Source organism: Thalassophryne amazonica, chromosome 12 (assembly GCF_902500255.1).
Source record: "Thalassophryne amazonica chromosome 12, fThaAma1.1, whole genome shotgun sequence".
Classification (NCBI taxonomy): Eukaryota; Metazoa; Chordata; class Actinopteri; order Batrachoidiformes; family Batrachoididae; genus Thalassophryne; species Thalassophryne amazonica.
In genome coordinates, this window is record NC_047114.1 from 43,883,197 (window position 1) to 43,902,268 (window position 19,072).

The following is a 19,072-nucleotide window of genomic DNA, read 5'->3' on the forward strand; positions in this document are numbered from 1 at the left end:
AAGCCTTAGCGAAAGGAAAGTTTTAAGCCTAATCTTAAAGTAGAGAGGGTATCTGTCTCCCTGATCTGAATTGGGAGCTGGTTCCACAGGAGAGGAGCCTGAAAGCTGAAGGCTCTGCCTCCCATTCTACTCTTACAAACCCTAGGAACTACAAGTAAGCCTGCAGTCTGAGAGCGAAGCGCTCTAATGGGGTAATATGGTACTACGAGGTCCCTAAGATAAGATGGGACCTGATTATTCAAAACCTTATAAGTAAGAAGAAGAATTTTAAATTCTATTCTAGAATTAACAGGAAGCCAATGAAGAGAGGCCAACACGGGTGAGATATGCTCTCTCCTGCTAGTCCCCGTCAGTACTCTAGCTGCAGCATTTGAATTAACTGAAGGCTTTTTAGGGAACTTTTAGGACAACCTGATAATAATGAATTACAATAGTCCAGCCTAGAGGAAATAAATGCATGAATTAGTTTTCAGCATCACTCTGAGACAAGACCTTTCTGATTTTAGAGATATTGCGTAAATGCAAAAAGGCAGTCCTACATATTTGTTTAATATGCGCTTTGAATGACATATCCTGATCAAAAATGACTCCAAGATTTCTCACAGTATTACTAGAGGTCAGGGAAATGCCATCCAGAGTAAAGATCTGGTTAGACACCATGCTTCTAAGATTTGTGGGGCCAAGTACAATTACTTCAGTTTTATCTGAGTTTAAAAGCAGGAAATTAGAGGTCATCCATGTCTTTATGTCTGTAAGACAATCCTGCAGTTTAGCTAATTGGTGTGTATCCTCTGGCTTCATGGATAGATAAAGCTGGGTATCATCTGCGTAACAATGAAAATTTAAGCAATACCGTCTAATATACTGCCTAAGGGAAGCATGTATAAAGTGAATAAAATTGGTCCTAGCACAGAACCTTGTGGAACTCCATAATTAACTTTAGTCTGTGAAGAAGATTCCCCATTTACATGAACAAACTGTAATCTATTAGACAAATATGATTCAAACCACCGCAGCGCAGTGCCTTTAATACCTATGACATGCTCTAATCTCTGTAATAAAATTTTATGGTCAACAGTATCAAAAGCAGCACTGAGGTCCAACAGAACAAGCACAGAGATAAGTCCACTGTCCGAAGCCATAAGAAGATCATTTGTAACCTTCACTAATGCTGTTTCTGTACTATGATGAATTCTAAAACCTGACTGAAACTCTTCAAATAGACCATTCCTCTGCAGGTGATCAGTTAACTGTTTTACAACTACCCTCTCAAGAATCTTTGAGAGAAAAGGAAGGTTGGAGATTGGCCTATAATTAGCTAAGATAGCTGGGTCAAGTGATGGCTTTTTAAGTAATGGTTTAATTACTGCCACCTTAAAAGCCTGTGGTACATAGCCAACTAACAAAGATAGATTGATCATATTTAAGATTGAAGCATTAAATAATGGTAGGACTTCCTTGAGCAGCCTGGCAGGAATGGGGTCTAATAAACATGTTGATGGTTTGAATGAAGTAACTAATGAAAATAACTCAGACAGAACAATCGGAGAGAAAGAGTCTAACCAAATACCGGCATCACTGAAAGCAGCCAAAGATAACGATACATCTTTGGGATGGTTATGAGTAATTTTTTCTCTAATAGTCAAAATTTTGTTAGCAAAGAAAGTCATGAAGTCATTACTAGTTAAAGTTAATGGAATACTCAGCTCAATAGAGCTCTGACTCTTTGTCAGCCTGGCTACAGTGCTGAAAAGAAACCTGGGGTTGTTCTTATTTTCTTCAATTAGTGATGAGTAGAAAGATGTCCTAGCTTTACGGAGGGCTTTTTTATAGAGCAACAAACTCTTTTTCCAGGCTAAGTGAAGATCTTCTAAATTAGTGAGACGCCATTTCCTCTCCAACTTACGGGTTATCTGCTTTAAGCTACGAGTTTGTGAGTTATACCACGGAGTCAGACACTTCTGATTTAAAGCTCTCTTTTCAGAGGAGCTACAGCATCCAAAGTTGTCTTCAATGAGGATGTAAAACTATTGACGAGATACTCTATCTCCCTTACAGAGTTTAGGTAGCTACTCTGCTCTGTGTTGGTATATGACATTAGAGAACATAAAGAAGGAATCATATCCTTAAACCTAGTTACAGCGCTTTCTGAAAGACTTCTAGTGTAATGAAACTTATTCCCCACTGCAGGGTAGTCCATCAGGGTAAATGTAAATGTTATTAAAAAATGATCAGACAGAAGGGAGTTTTCAGGGAATACTGTTAAGTCTTCTATTTCCATACCATAAGTCAGAACAAGATCTAAGATATGATTAAAGTGGTGGGTGGACTCATTTACTTTTTGAGCAAAGCCAATAGAGTCTAATAATAGATTAAATGCAGTGTTGAGGCTGTCATTCTCAGCATCTGTGTGGATGTTAAAATCGCCCACTATAATTATCTTATCTGAGCTAAGCACTAAGTCAGACAAAAGGTCTGAAAATTCACAGAGAAACTCACAGTAACGACCAGGTGGACGATAGATAATAACAAATAAAACTGGTTTTTGGGACTTCCAATTTGGATGGACAAGACTAAGAGACAAGCTTTCAAATGATTAAAGCTCTGTCTAGGTTTTTGATTAATTAATAAGCTGGAATGGAAGATTGCTGCTAATCCTCCGCCCCGGCCCGTGCTACGAGCGTTCTGACAGTTAGTGTGACTCGGGGGTGTTGACTCATTTAAACTAACATATTCATCCTGCTGTAACCAGGTTTCTGTTAGGCAGAATAAATCAATATGTTGATCAATTATTATATCATTTACCAACAGGGACTTAGAAGAGAGAGACCTAATGTTTAATAGACCACATTTAACTGTTTTAGTCTGTGGTGCAGTTGAAGGTGCTATATTATTTTTTCTTTTTGAATTTTTATGCTTAAATAGATTTTTGCTGGTTATTGGTAGTCTGGGAGCAGGCACCGTCTCTACGGGGATGGGGCAACGAGGGGATGGCAGGGGGAGAGAAGCTGCAGAGAGGTGTATAAGACCACAGCTCTGCCTCCTGGTCCCAACGCTGGACAGTCACAGTTTGGAGGATCCAAGAAAATTGGCCAGATTTCTAGAAATGAGAGCTGCTCCATCCAAAGTAGGATGGATGCCGTCTCTCCTAACAAGACCAGGTTTTCCCCAGAAGCTTTGCCAATTATCTATGAAGCCCACCTCATTTTTTGGACACCACTCAGACAGCCAGCAATTCAAGGAGAACATGCGGCTAAACATGTCACTCCCGGTCTGATTGGGGAGGGGCCCAGAGAAAACTACAGAGTCCGACATTGTTTTTGCAAATTTACACACCGATTTAATGTTAATTTTAGTGACCTCCGATTGGCGTAACCGAGTGTCATTACTGCCGACGTGAATTACAATCTTACCAAATTTACGCTTAGCCTTAGCCAGCAATTTCAAATGTCCTTCAATGTCGCCTGCTCTGGCCCCCGGAAGACAATTGACAATGGTTGCTGGTGTCGCTAACGTCACATTTCTCAAAACAGAGTTGCCAATAACCAGAGTTTGATCCTCGGCGAGTGTATCGTCGAGTGGGGAAAAACGGTTAGAGATGTGAACGGGTTGACGGTGTACACGGGGCTTCTGTTTAGGGCTACGCGTCCTCCTCACAGTCACCCAGTCAGCCTGCTTTCCCGACTGCCCGGGATCTGCCAGGGGGGAACTAACGGCGGCTAAGCTACCTTGGTCCGCACCGACTACAGGGGCCTGGCTAGCTGTAGAATTTAGTAAAATATAGTAAAATAGAAGTAAAGTAAAATAAAAATATAATATATACAAGAACAAAACTATATATTTTTAAAACTTTTTTCATGTTGTCATTATGGGGTGTTGTGAGTAGACTTTTCAGGGACAAAATTAATTTAGTCCATTTTGGAATAAGGTTGTAACATAACACAATGCGTAAAAAGTGTAGTGCTGTGAATACTTTCTAGATGCACTGTATGAAGATAGATGAAAGAGGATTTACTTCATTATATCTGGAGAGTGTGTGAGTCCCTGTAAGATCAGTTTCAATGTTGATACCCATCAAATAGGTGCATGATTTGCAAGGAGGAAATTTAAAAAAATGCAATTGCTGATATTTTCTGATATTAGGTGCAAGGCTTACCTCTGGTAAAGGATTTCTCACTTCACAGTTGATGCCACCAACCATCACCACATTGGGCATGAGCGGTCGTGGGAAGTCAAGTGTGAAGTCACTTCTGTAGAAATTGTTTTATATTACACACACACGCGTGCACACGCACACACACACACACACACACACACACACAAACATTTTGTCACTGGGATGCAACTAACTGTTAGCACCGCCACCAAGTTAAGTTAAATCAAGTCTGCGAGCATGCACTGGAGTCATATGTCACCGTACATCATTACACCACTGAACCACCTTAGGCCCTGGATGGCAACCAGCCCAAGCAAACAAACAGTCTATCCTCAGGTATCAAAAGTAATAATCTATCTGCCGCTGCCAGTTGAAACCTGTCCATCTACTTTAAATTTCTTCTATCACATTCACAGAAGCCTGTAATATCTTCAGAGTTGTCTTGGGGTCTTGGTAATGTCCCTGGCTATTTTCCTTCTTGGATGATCACTCAGTTTATGAGAACTGCCTGTGGAAATGAATGTCCAACACATTTTCAAGGACTAGGGAATATGTATCCATCTCCTAACTTATCTAAAGGAAACTTGCTGTAAAAGTACTGATTTGTATGTTTTTTAAATAACTTGTATTTAGGTTGTGTCCAGTTACTTGGGCTCTGAAAATGGAGCAACTGGATATATACAAATGTCTAAATGGTTAAAGATATTTTTATAAAGCCCCTTGGATTGAAGCCAATAATCTACACCACAAGAACATCTTGACTGTTTCATTTCACCTACACTGTGTTGGTGTACAGAGGCAAAATTATAGAATTTCTGACTGCCCAAATACTTATGGATCTGATTGTACACGCTTACCTTGTCTATTGGTGTCACAGAATGCACTTGGCAAGTATTCGGACATGTTACATGTCCTTACTTGGCGGTCTTATGATAAAACCAGTTAGACTGATTAAATTAATTGGTAACATTTTACAATAACTGTACATTAATTAACATTAGCTATTGTGTTCATGATCAATTTCATTTTCAATTTATTTTCATTTATATAGCATCAAATCACAACAAAGTTGCCTCAAGGCGCTTTACACAAGTAAGGTCTAATAATCATGAACTAACAGTGAATTAAGTGTTAACTGTGTTTCATAAACATTCATTAATGGTGTTCATATTAATTAAGGTAGTAATTTATACACTAATTAATAATTTTTCAAGATACTGAACAACAATAATACGTAATGATGACTAAACACAGATAACTTTTCATTCACTGCTCAATAATGTTTATTACTACATTAACTAATGTTAATTACTCTTTCACTCATTGCCAACCACTTATCTGGAACCTGATGGCAGGGGCAACAGCTGCTTTCTTGGGCCACATTGATCACCTCTGAGTGGGGGATCCCGAGGCCAGTGTGGAGATATAATCTCTCCACCTAGTCCTGGGTCCTCCCCGCGGTCTCCTCCAGGTGGACCTGCCTGGAACACCTCCCTATAGAAAGGCACCCAGGGGGCATCCTTACCACATGCCTGAACCATCTCAGCTGGCTCCTTTCAATGCGAAGGAGCCGCAACTCTACTCTGAGTCCCTTGCAAATGACTGAGCTTCTCACCCTATCTCTAAGGGAGACACCAACCACCCTCCTGAGGAGACTCATTTCGGCCTCTTGTACCTGTGATCTAGTTTATTTGATCATGACCCAACCCTCATGACCATAGGTGAGAGTAGGAACAAAGATTGACCAGTAGATCGAGAGCTTCACCTTTTGGTTTAGCTCCCTTTTCGTCACAACAGTACGGTAGAGCGAATGCAATACCGCCCCTGCTGCGCTGATTCTCAGCCAGTCTCATGCCCCATTGTCCCCTCACTCATGAACAACACCCCAAGGTACTTAAACTACTTCACATGGGGCAAGACCACATTGCAATCCATTGGCTTCCTACTGAGAACCACAACCTCAGATTTAGAGGTGCTGATCCTCATCCCAGCTGCTTCACACTCAGCTACGAACTGATCCAGTGAATGTTGGAGGTCACAGGCCAATGAAGCCAACAGGACCACATCATCTGCAAAAAGCAGTGATGAGACCGTGAGCCCACCAAACTAATGTTAACGAATGTAGCCCTATTGTAAAGTGTTATGAATTAAACATGTTTATTGCTATTTTTTTATTGTGTAGCACTGAATGCTGCTTTGATGAGGGTTTAGCATTAGGCTGCAACATAAAATGTAAAAAAAATTAAGGATGCTGATGACTGCATGTCAGTGCACTTTATGCAGAGCACAGATGTGCTGTGTATCCTGTATGAGTGAGCACTGAACATTTTACACATTATTACCTCAGCAGCCAGATGTCAGAGTCTGCCAACACTTCAGCTACTCCCACCTCCTCACCCAGGAAGTCATAGGCTATTTGGTCGAAGTGCCAATACAGCAGGCGGCATAACAATGGCTCCAATAAAGCAATCTGAAAGTCAGAGGTGTCACAGGACTACAATCAAAAGAGCAAAGTCATTCGTGTTACTGATTGGGTTACGGCAATCCAGCATTAGAGGTCTTCAGCTGGTTCAGAACGCTGCTGCCAGACTTTTGACATGTAGCAGAAGGTCTGAACATATCACACCCATTTTGGCATCTTTACACTGGCTCCCTGTCTCTGTGAGAGCAGATTTTAAGGTTGTGTTATTGACTTATAAAGTTGTTCATGGACTGGCGCCGTCTTATCTTGCTGATCTGGTGGAACCTTACACCCCGGCCTGGGCTTTGCGGTCGCATGGTGCGGGACTTCTCTGTGTTCCCAGGGTGAAGAAGAAGTCAGCAGGTCAAAGAGCTTTTTCTCATCGTGCACCCACCCTGTGGAACGGTCTTCCTGTAACCATGAGGCAGTCGGGGTCCGTGGACATTTTTAAGTCAAGACTTTAAACCCATGTTTCTTCTCTTTCTTATGAATAGTTTTTTTTTATCTGTTTTATTCTTTTTACTTCTGTTTTTAATTATGTATTTAAATTTTTTATTCATTTTTAATTATTTATTTATTTTTTATATTGAATTGTTCTGTGTGAGGCGCCTTGAGACAGCTTTTTTTGTGATTTGGCACATTACAAGATGATTAAATTGAACGGAATTGATTGAACTACATTTCCATTGGAACGGATCCCATAACCTTCCTACACTAACATCATACTGAACTGTGTATACGATTGTGGCTATCAATGTGTAACAAGGTGAAGTCCAGAATGAAAAGATGTTTCTACTATCTTGGTTAGTAGAAACGTCCTCTTAATTACAAAGAATGTGGTGTTTGAACCCCACCATGGCCATGAACACAGTGGTATTCAAACCCTGCCATGGCCATTAAGGTATGTCATCTGGTCACAAGTATGATGTTCATTTTGTGGAAACCTGTATGTGGTGTCCAATAAATGTACTGGAATCACTGTCTTTTGAATACAGTTGCGTTTGACAATTTACATAAACTCATCATGGACGTGAATGTCATGTTAATTTTGGGCTTTTGATGATGTCTTTGAACTGTTCCATTGCCAGGATGGAATGATGAGCACTGAGCAGCATACATTATTAATTACTATAAAAGGCAAGAATTGAGTGCAGGAGTGTGAATTTATTTTTAATCCACACAGGATCAGAATTACACATACAGACTGTCTTTTAACATGATAAGGCTAAGGCATGTCAACTCCTCATTAGTGATCACCATTGATTACAATGAGTAGTTTCTTTTTGCCATCATAAAAACGATGTGTTTAACAGTACTCATTGGACTGAGGCTGACCAATACTCAGAACAATGGAAAAGTCCAAGGAACGTAGTGGAGGACAATTGTCAATTCACGTAAGTTGGGGGAAGGTCTCTTGGAGACATTTCTAAACAACTGTACGTAGATTCCAAGATCCTCCGTTCAAATAATTGTATGCAAGTTAGTCAGATATGTCACCACTTTGCCAAGGTCTGGTAGAAGATCCAAACCGTCACCCTCAGAAGAGAGGAAATTGGTTAAGATGTACAGGAGCAATCCAGGAACCACCCAGGCTCAAGCAAACTGGAAACTGCTGGAACACCAGCGTCACTGTCCACAGTGAAGTGAGTTTTACATTATGAAGGACTGAGAGGGTGCCAACCAAGAAAGAAAGAAGCCCTTGCTCCAGAATTGACACCTTGAATCTTGACTGAAATTTGCAACTGCGGACAAGTGTGGAAAATCCACTGTGTTGGAATACAAGTGTGCAATAACTGCTGTTTACAATCCCCATTAACCTGGCACATTGTAACATACAGTGAGTCAAAGATGTATTTGATCCACTGTCGATTTTGCACGTTTTCCCACCTACAAAGAATGGAGAGGTCTGTAATTTTCATCGTAGGTACACTTCAACTGTGAGAGACAGAATATATATATGTCTTTTATACAGGTAACAAGTTCAAACAGGTGCAATTAATACAGGTAAAGAGTGCAGAATAGGAGGACTAAAAATAGGAGGACTAAAAAAAACTGACAGGTCTGTGAGAGCCAGAATTCTTGCTGGTTGGTAGGTTATCAATTACTTATTTCATGCAATAAAATGCAAGTTAATTATTTAAAAATCCTACAATGTGATTTTGTGATTTTTTTAAATTTATTTTTTAATCTGTCTCTAAAAATTACAGACCTCTCCATTCTTTGTAGGTGGGAAAACTAATAAATGAGAAATAAATCATACTGAAAAATAGAACAAATTGGGAAGTGACAAATAATGTCATTCTATCCAATAAAACAGTCTTTGTTTGGATTGCAAAATTAATAGTAGTTGCTCCCAGAATTAATTTTACAGAATAAACTTCAAAGTACTGTCATGCACATGCTTGCTTATTTTTGTCAGTCAGGACATTGTGCTCACCACAGTGTTGGCAACTCTCTGTGGGAAGCTCATTTTATCCGTGTATCCAGAAAAGAAGCGAGGGACATACGAGGGTGGGGAGGGACATCCTGCAGCCTTCATATCTAAGGAACACGGAATCCCTCTTAGCACATTAATGGTTGGAATACCTGAAAGTGAATAAGAGATAGCCAGTGAGAAAATGCCCACACACAAACGCAGAAATAAATGTAGCAGGACTTACCCAGTTTCCGAGCTACCAATGAGCCTGTGGGAATCAACGGGTTTGTCAAGACAGCATCAAAGTTCTGCAGAGTAAGAACCAAATACGAGAATGATCAGCAATACATCAACACTACTTTATTTTGAAGGCCAGGAATTCTATTTTCTCTGTACATATCTATCTATCATGCATTTCTTTCAGCTGCCCCTGGTCCCTTGGGCTCACGACAGTAGACCTGGTACAGATATGCATCGGGATTTGGTACAAGTTTAAGATGGATGCCTTCCTGACCCAACTACAGTTTGACTTGGATGGGCATGCTCACAGCTCCTTGTGTTTTCAAGCTGCTTCTCAGGATAACATCATGTCTTTATCTTGACACCAAAAAGATAGCTTGCATGATGATTGCAAAACAATCTTCCTTAGAGGGGAGGAGCTTAGGGCCCCTTCACACATAACAAGGTTGAAGCCAACTGGCGCACAAAGGAGGAATCATATGCCACTCGTGAAAAATTGGAGCTGCCTCAACTGCCTTGTACAGCTGTTGCCACAACCATTTGTGCACACCAGTAGCCGAAAGACAGCGAGTGCCCTGCAAGTGCCCATTTGACCCCCTCTTGGCAGGTTTCAGCCAAATTCCAGGTGCCACACACAAACATCAAACACCTCTCGCTGGGCACTAAGAAAAGGCGGGGCTATTTGCACCCCTGGCACGATAGTGGAGTGCAGATGACCACATATGAGCTGTCTGTGAAAATTGTCTAAGTGCCACATGAGTGTGCATTATCAAGCAACACACATTGGTGTGACTGTGCCAACTCCCCCCCTTCACACACACACACACACAGGGGCCACACCATGATCCAACATTGTGGCTGAGTGCAATTACTGTCCAGCACGGTGCGCAGCTGTGTGCTGCAACTCAGCTGATCACATGAGGACACACCAGCGTCTGAGTGTGCACAGCACAATGTGAAATTAATCAGCTGGCCGGGCAGACTGATGTCACGTCCACCACAGACAGAAAGAGTGGAAATTAAATAAAACAAATAAGGGTAAAGGTGTGAACTCATTCATGTGTGATCGCTTTGCTTATATGCTTTGCTGTGGACATATGGCACCTGTCAGCTGATCGTCGACCCGTGCATGCAAGGTGTTAAATTAAAAACACCGACATGAGACAGATGCAGGACAAAAAATAATAACACATACAATAAAAATAAATGAGTCCACCCACCACTTTAATCATATCTTAGATCTTGTTCTGACTTATGGTATGGGAATAGAAGATTTAACAGTATTCCCTGAAAACTCCCTTCTGTCTGATCATTTTTTAATAACATTTACATTTACCCTGATGGACTACCCTGCAGTGGGGAATAAGTTTCATTACACTAGAAGTCTTTCAGAAAGCGCTGTAACTAGGTTTAAGGATATGATTCCTTCGTTATGTTCTCTAATGTCATATACCAACACAGAGCAGAGTAGCTACCTAAACTCTGTAAGGGAGTTAGAGTATCTCGTCAATAGTTTTACATCCTCTTTGAAGACAACTTTGGATGCTGTAGCTCCTCTGAAAAAGAGAGCTTTAAATCAGAAGTGTCTGACTCCGTGGTATAACTCACAAACTCGTAGCTTAAAGCAGATAACCCGTAAGTTGGAGAGGAAATGGCGTCTCACTAACTTAGAAGATCTTCACTTAGCCTGGAAAAAGAGTTTGTTGCTCTATAAAAAAGCCCTCCGTAAAGCGAGGACATCTTTCTACTCATCACTAATTGAAGAAAATAAGAATAACCTCAGGTTTCTTTTCAGCACTGTAGCTAGGCTGACAAAGAGTCAGAGCTCTATTGAGCTGAGTATTCCATTAACTTTAACTAGTAATGACTTCATGACTTTCTTTGCTAACAAAATTTTGACTATTAGAGAAAAAATTACTCATAACCATCCCAAAGATGTATCGTTATCTTTGGCTGCTTTCAGTGATGCCGGTATTTGGTTAGACTCTTTATTCTTCTTCTTACTTATAAGGTTTTGAATAATCAGGTCCCATCTTATCTTAGGGACCTCGTAGTACCATATTACCCCATTAGAGCGCTTCGCTCTCAGACTGCGGGCTTACTTGTAGTTCCTAGGGTTTGTAAGAGTAGAATGGGAGGCAGAGCCTTCAGCTTTCAGGCTCCTCTCCTGTGGAACCAGCTCCCAATTCAGATCAGGGAGACAGATACCCTCTCTACTTTTAAGATTAGGCTTAAAACTTTCCTTTTCGCTAAGGCTTATAGTTAGGGCTGGATCGGGTGACCCTGGACCATCCCTTGGTTATGCTGCTTTAGACGTAGATTGTGGGGGGTTCCCATGATGCACTGTTTCTTTCTCTTTTTGCTCCGTATGCATCACTCTGCATTTAATCATTAGTGATCGATCTCTGCCCCTCTTCACGGCATGTCTTTTTCCTGGTTTTTTCCCTCAGCCCCAACCAGTCTCAGCAGAAGACTGCCCCTCCCTGAGCCTGGTTCTGCTGGAGGTTTCTTCCTGTTAAAAGGGAGTTTTTCCTTCCCACTGTTGCCAAGTGCTTGCTCATAGGGGGTCGTTTTGACCGTTGGGGTTTTTCATAATTATTGTATGGCCTTGCCTTACAATATGGAGCGCCTTGGGGCAACTGTTTGTTGTGATTTGGCGCTATATAAGAAAAAAGTTGATTGATTGATTGATACAATAATAACTACATACATAAAATAAAAATCACTGAAGGAGTTGCAGGATGTCAGCATGCTGTCCTCGCATGCGTGAGTTTTTCCACGCCTGTCGGTTGCGTCATTCGCCTGTGAGCAGGCTTTGAGTGAGGAGTGGTCCAGCCCCCTCATTGTTGTTTCATTGTCAGGAAATAGCAGAATGATTTGGGCTTTTTTCATCAGAATTTTGGCAGCTGGAAACCATTAGAAAAATGTATCTGGCTTTTGGTGAAAATGTTACGGGCTTGGTAGAGAATAAGGAGTGTTACTGTTGCTTTAAGGACGGCCCCCAGTGGCTGTGGGGCGCACCGCGCTCCGAAGCCGCCATCGACAGGCTGAACGACCATTTCATTTCTAAACGGATGGCTGTCTGGGTCCGTGACCATCGTGTGCCATTTCTCTGGTTATCACAAGAGCTGGACATCAACCATTTTCCGTCAGATTTCACTTTTAACAAGAGATTTTGTCATGGAAAGCTGAGCAGAGGCTTCGCATGTCACGATGGATTCGCTACTGGAGCGAGACAAAACCACCTCTGTTTTGGTCTCACAGCATGGCTTTGAGATGGCGTTCAGACAGCTGTCGGTGGTTTTTCCATCGAGTGATTATCCGAGAAATTGTGGATGTGCCTCGACATGCCAGAACATGTCCTGTGAGGCTTCATCATGGCGTTGCTTTGCGCCATGCGGCACCGCCGCGACACGCGAAGCCTCCGTTCCTCTTTCCATGACAAAACCTCCTGCAACAGTGGAATGTGCCATTCATTTCCAAACTGGACGCTGTGTTTTATCTGGGATGTCGTCTGACTAGCACAGGAATTGTGAAAAGACGTGGACATCAGCACTTTTTCGGCACATTGAGACAGATGTGCGAAGGAATTCCGCATGTTAAAAGTGTTGTTGTTAAAAGTGAAATCTGGCGGAAAATGGTTGATGTCCAGCTCTTGTGATAACCAGAGAAATGGCACATGATGGTCACGGATCCAGACAGCCATCCGTTTAGAAATGAAATGGTCGTTCAGCCTGTCGATGGCGGCTTCGGAACGCGGCGCACCACCAGTCGCTGGGGGCCATCCTTAAAGCGACAGTAACACTCCTTATTCTCTACCAAGCCCGTAACATTTTCACCGAAAGCCAGATAAATTTTTCTAATGGTTTCCAGCTTCCAGTCTCTAACAGTTTCTAAAAAAATTCTGATGGAAAAAAAGCCCAAATCATTCCGCCATTTCCTGGCAATGAAACAACGACGAGGGGGCTGGACCACTCCTCACTCAAAGCCTGCTCACAGGCGTATGACGCAACCGACAGGCGTGGAAAAACTCACGCATGCGCACGAGGGTTCAAGCTTGTCTGACGCAATCACACGTGATTCAAATCCATATGGTTTTTGAAAAAAATAATAAGGTCGGATACTTTTCTAATAGACCTCGTAAATTAAAACAAATATTGCTTCAGCTGACCGCTGCATCGGCGCTGCATAGACGTTCCCGCTAGCTTGGCTAACGGGGAGTTCCCCTTTGGCTGACCTGGTAGAGGAACGGTCTTTTGGTGCGAGCCGGGTGGGTTCGATCCCCCACCGTCGTCCCGGCCACGAAGGTCCTGCTGCTTCAATCTGGCGTCACGAACAGGATGTGGATCACAGAGTATGCTAATGTAGCGGGATGAAAGTCCCGGGTCCCAATTGAAAAGACGTTTCCGCTAGCTTGGCTAACGGGGAGTTCCCCTTTGGCTGACCTGGTAGAGGAACGGTCTTTTGTGCGAGCCGCGTGGGTTTGATCCCCCACCGTCGTCCCGGCCACGAAGGTCCTGCTGTTTCAATCTGGCGTCATGAACAGGATGTGGGTCACAGAGTATGCTAACATGCACCTGTGACTTCGGGACGAAGTCAAAAATGGTGGGGAGATGTGTAGCGGGATGAACGTTCCGGGTCCCAATTGAAAAGATGTTCCCGCTAGCTTGGCTAACGGGGAGTTCCCCTTTGGCTGACCTGGTAGAGGAACGGTCTTTTGTGCGAGCCGCGTGGGTTCGATCCTCACCATCGTCCCGGCCACGAAGGTCCTGCTGCTTCATAATTAAAACACATCACATTTGCATTGCAACATGTTCACCAGTGGATCACTGCGCGCTGGACACTGCATGCCAGCTGATGTGTTTATGACACGAGAGCTCGATCTTCATGAGACGAAAGCCCGGCTGATGTCCTCATGAGACGAATGCATCAGGTAATTCATATAAAACAGAAAAAGTAGAACAGTAATCCACGGCATTTCAGTACTTCCTGGTGCACATCTCGGCAGAGGCTTCCACTCTTTGTAACAGGAATTAAGTATTATAAATTATGGTGTTTTTTATATTTTTGCTTTCGCTGCTGTCTGTGACTTTCCACGTGCTCGCATTGTGTTTGTGTACGCGAACATGAGCGTGCACAAAAATGTTGCCGCGGTATCGTGCACACCTGTCCGACCCTGTGTCACTCCTGACAGCAGGTGGAATTTTTCACGGCTCCCAAATTCATTTTTTTTTTCGTTCTTTCAGCCTGTTCCTGCTTTTTCGATCAAAGTTATGTGTGAAGGGGCCATTAATATTGTGAATGAGTTTAAGTAGCTACGGTTGACTGGATTCCACATTAGCTTATAAAGTCATGTGAAATGGGTGTCAAATAAGGTCAAGTTCATCACAGAACTTCCTACCAATCGGGCCCTTTTGAACATAACTAAATGCAGCTGCATGTTTTATAGTGTGATGCATACACTTGACTTTTTGGGTCAAGTCGTGTACACACCAAGGCCTGGATCCCTGGTGTGAAAGCCCTCTGGTTCAAGCTGGGACTTGTTCTTTTTTTCATATCTCCATCTATTTATTTAGTTCTTTAATACATTACATTAATTTTGTTCATTTTGTTTGGTTGATCATTTTTGGATTTTTGGTATAACTAAGCAAAGTACATATCTGCCTGAAACTATGTGGACGACAAATCAACAGACAATTACTGCCACCACTTATAGTCTGGTGTCTTCACAATGCTGCACTTTTTCCATATTTTTTATGTTACAGCCTTATTCCAAAAGAAATAAATAAAAAAAAATCTCTAAATTATACACACAGCACTCCATAATGACAATGTGAAGAATAATTTTTTATGAGATTTTTGCAAATTTATTAAAAAAAAAAAAAAAAAAAAAAATTACATGTACATAAAACCTTTGCCATGAAACTCAAAATTGACCTCAGGTGCATCCTGTTTCCACTGATCATCCTTGAGATGTTTCTACAGCTTAATTGGAGTCAACCTGGAGTAAATTCAGTTGATTGGACATGATTTGGAAAGACACACACCCGTCTACATATAAGGTCCCACAGTTGACAGTGCTTGTCCAACTCAGTCTCACGGATTGTTGTGATTCAGCAGCATGAAATATTCATTAATCTACTGGTTCCTCATATTGTCATGAAAAGTGCAAAATGTTCATCATGGGAGCACAAATTCATTCTAATTCATTCCGTGATGGCTGCACATAATTAAAAGTGCAGTGGGGGGTTGGGTGGTTATGGTTAGGGTTAGGGGAAGCAGTACAGTTAGGTTAAGGTTAGGGTTGGGGGTAGGAGTAGGGTTAGTAATATTGAGTTAAAAAAAAAAAACCCCGTCACAAAAATCTGAATAATTTCGTGACAGGAGGATGAAAAAACATGAGACTTGGCTGGCATGTCAGAGCAGAAACCAAGCATGAAGTCAAAGGAATTGTCTGTAGATCTCCGAGACAGGATTGTTATGAGACACAAATGAGCACAGTGGCCTCCATCATCCATAAATGGAAGACATTTGGATCCACTAGGACTCTTCCTAGAGCTGGTTGCCCATCTAAACTGGGCGATCAAGGGAGAGGGGCTTTAGTCAGAGAGGTCACCAAGAACCCAATGGTCATTCTGTCAGACGTCCAGCATTCCTCTGTGGAGAGAGGAGAACTTTTTAGAGGAACAACCATCTCTGCAGCAATCCACCAATCAGGCCTGCATGATAGAGTGGCCAGACAGAAGCCATTCCTTAGTAAAAGGCACATGGCAGCCTGCCTGGAGTTTGCCAAAAGGTACTTGAAGGACTTTCAGACCACGAGAAACAAAATTCTCTGGTCTGATGAGACAAAGATTGAACACTTTGGTGTGAATGCCAGGCATCATGTTTGGAGGAAAACAGGCACCATCCCTACAGTGAAGCATGGTGGTGGCAGAATCATGCTGTGGGGATGTTTTTCAATGGCAGGAACTGGGAGACTCGTCAGGATTGAGGGAAAGGTAAATGCACCAATGTACAGAGTCATCCTGGATGAAAACCTGCTCCAGAGCGCTCTTGACCTCAGACTGGGGCAACGGTTCATCTTTCAGCAGGACAGTGATCCTAAACACACAGCCAAGATATCAAAGGAGTGGCTTCAGGACAACTCTGTGAATGTCCTTGAGTGGCCCAGCCAGAACCAAGACCTGAATCCAATTGAACATCTCTGGAGAGATCTGAAAATGTCTGTGCACCGATGCTCCCCATCCAACCTGATGGAGCTTGAGGGATGCTACAAAGAGGAATGGGCAAAACTCCTCAAAGATACGTGTACCAAGCTTCTGGCATCAAATTCAAGAAGACTTGAGGCTATAATTGCTGTCAAAGGTGCATCAACAAAGTATTGAGCAAAGGGTGTGAATATGTATGTACATGTGATTTCTTAGTTTTTTATTTTTAATAAATTTGCAAAATTTTCAAAACATTTTTTCATTTTTCATGTTGTCATTATGGGGTGGTGCCAGTAGAATTATGAGGGAAAATTACTCCATTTTGGAATAAGGCTGTAACATAACAATATAACACAATGCTAATATACCCTCAGCCATATGAGCATGTAATCAATGAAAGAGTGTGTAGAAAGAATGTGACCTTTTGACCCATTAGAATAGGTCAAAGTTAGCCATCTTTGAACCTGTCCAAGGTCTGTGTCCCAAGAATGTTCCCTGTAAATTTGAAGGCCCTGTCAGTAAGAGGACTAGATTTATGCTGAGCACAGACAGACAGAAAGATGGACAGACGGGAGGACAGATGGACGCAAAGTCTTCACAGTCCCTGATGGCCATATTTTTGGACTCAGGTAAAACATATGGTAAAGTGAAGCACTGTGAATACTTTCTGAATGCATCATCATTTGCATCTTTGACTTAACAGTCTGTCTGACTCCGACTGATGACCACAGCTGCAACTAAACTGTCATCAATCACGCATCCACTAACCATCCAGCAGGCGGACACGTCTATGAAATATTACGTAGGCAAAACAATGTTGCTTTTATGAATGATCTGGTGCATCAAAGTTCAATACAACTGCAGATGTACAAAGGGTTTCCCTTCATTATATAACTGTTTAATTTCATCAGTTATAAGATGATAGTTTTTGAGTTATCATGGTAAACTAGAGGGGATGGACATACCGAGGAGTTTCCAAGACCATTATTAAATACCTTATTTTTATTGCCCTCATGCTTTTTCCTATCTGTACAAACATTCATTTTTCTATACCTGCTTAGTCCAGTTAAGGGTCCCCGTGACCCTTAACTGGACCCTATCCAAGCAGTGATTGGGTACAATCTGGACAGTGCATCACAGGGCCACATATCTAGACAAACACACATTTCATTTCATTTTTTTTATATAGCAGCAAATCACACCAAAGCTGCCTCAAGGTGCTTCACACAAGTAAGGTCTAAACTTACCAACCCCTAGTGCAAGCACACAGAGAACAGTGGTAAGGAAAAACTCCCTCTGATGATATTGAGGAAGAAACCTCAAGCAGACCAGACTTAAAGCGGTGACCCTTTACCTAAGCCATACTATTAATAAAACATTCTTAACAATACAGAGGAACATCAAATTTTGTTATTAAGTCCCTGTTGGGGAAGTGTAATGACACGGACCCACAACAGGTGGCGCAAATGAACGGTCAATGGGTAGTCAAATAAATACAATTTATTGTGGCAAATGTGCACAACAGGTCGAATACTATTTTTAGACAGTCAATCACAAATGTCAACAGGTGACGTGTGGGCAGGTCCGAGGGTAGGAGACGCCTATCCAGAGAAGAGCCGGGGCCCACAAGGTTCCACCGCCAACGAAGACCTGCAGCAAACTGAAGCCGCCAAGTCCCGAGTCCCCAGGTGGCCTCTACTTCAGCTGTCAGATCCGGTACTGCTGGCAGGAACAGAAGACAGGTTAATGGTGGGTGTGTGCACACCCAGCAGAACAATCAGCAATTCAGTTCAGTTCCTTTTGTGGGAGAATCTCCACCTCCGACACAAAAACACAGTAGTGCAGAGCCTGAGAGCTACTTATCCATTTTGGCGTGAGGGGTGAAGAACGTCACTCCTACACGGACCACAAAACTCAGCACCAGCTGAAAGCAGTCACCAGGATCTCCTGCAAACACTCAGAAAAAGATCACGTGCGTACGGCACAGTCAAACGGCTGAGAGATTACCTGAGTGGTAAACTGATATCTCGGCAGAGATGTGGTGTCTCCTCCAGTCTTATATGGGATGGGATGATGATGAGAGATTTCTGACAGCTGGTAGTCCGGGCTCCTGGGTGGCGACTGTGCCCTCTGGTGCCTGAAACCCAACTACAGGCAGGGCGCCCTCTGGCGTTGGCCAGCAGTACCTCTTCTTTGGGCGGCCCACATAACAGGACCCCCCCCTCAACAGGCGCCCCCTGGCGCCCGACCTGGCTTGTTGGGGTGTCGCTGGTAGAACTCGGCCAGGAGGGCCGGGTCCAGGATGAAGCTCCTCTTCACCCAGGAGCGTTCTTCAGGTCCATAACCCTCCCAGTCCACCAGATATTGGAGACCCCAACCCCTCCGGCGAACATCCAGGAGACTGCGGACAGTCCACGCAGGCTCGCCGTCGATGATGCAGGCAGGAGGCGGCGCAGGTCCAGGGGTGCAAAGGTCCGAGGTGTGGTATGGTTTGATCTTGGAGACATGAAAAACAGGATGGATCCGCAGTGAAGCCGGGAGTTTCAGCTTCACTGCGGCTGGACTGATGATTTTGGTGATCCGAAATG

At 42.8% G+C, this 19,072-nt stretch overlaps 1 protein-coding gene across 2 annotated transcripts in view; it reads right to left on the minus strand.

Annotated features, from left to right (window-relative positions):
* Positions 1 to 19,072, minus strand: part of LOC117522434 (UDP-glucuronosyltransferase-like) — a 76,158-nt gene that overhangs the window by 5,696 nt on the left and 51,390 nt on the right. The window contains exons 2-5 of one of the 2 annotated variants that reach the window (XM_034183838.1): positions 9,278 to 9,341; positions 9,055 to 9,203; positions 6,499 to 6,626; positions 4,157 to 4,250 (exon numbers count right to left, since the gene is read on the minus strand). In XM_034183838.1, coding sequence (XP_034039729.1) covers positions 4,157 to 4,250; positions 6,499 to 6,626; positions 9,055 to 9,203; positions 9,278 to 9,341 — 435 coding nt within the window. The remainder of the gene's footprint in view (positions 1 to 4,156; positions 4,251 to 6,498; positions 6,627 to 9,054; positions 9,204 to 9,277; positions 9,342 to 19,072) is intronic. The other variant, XM_034183837.1, reaches the window with a different exon arrangement.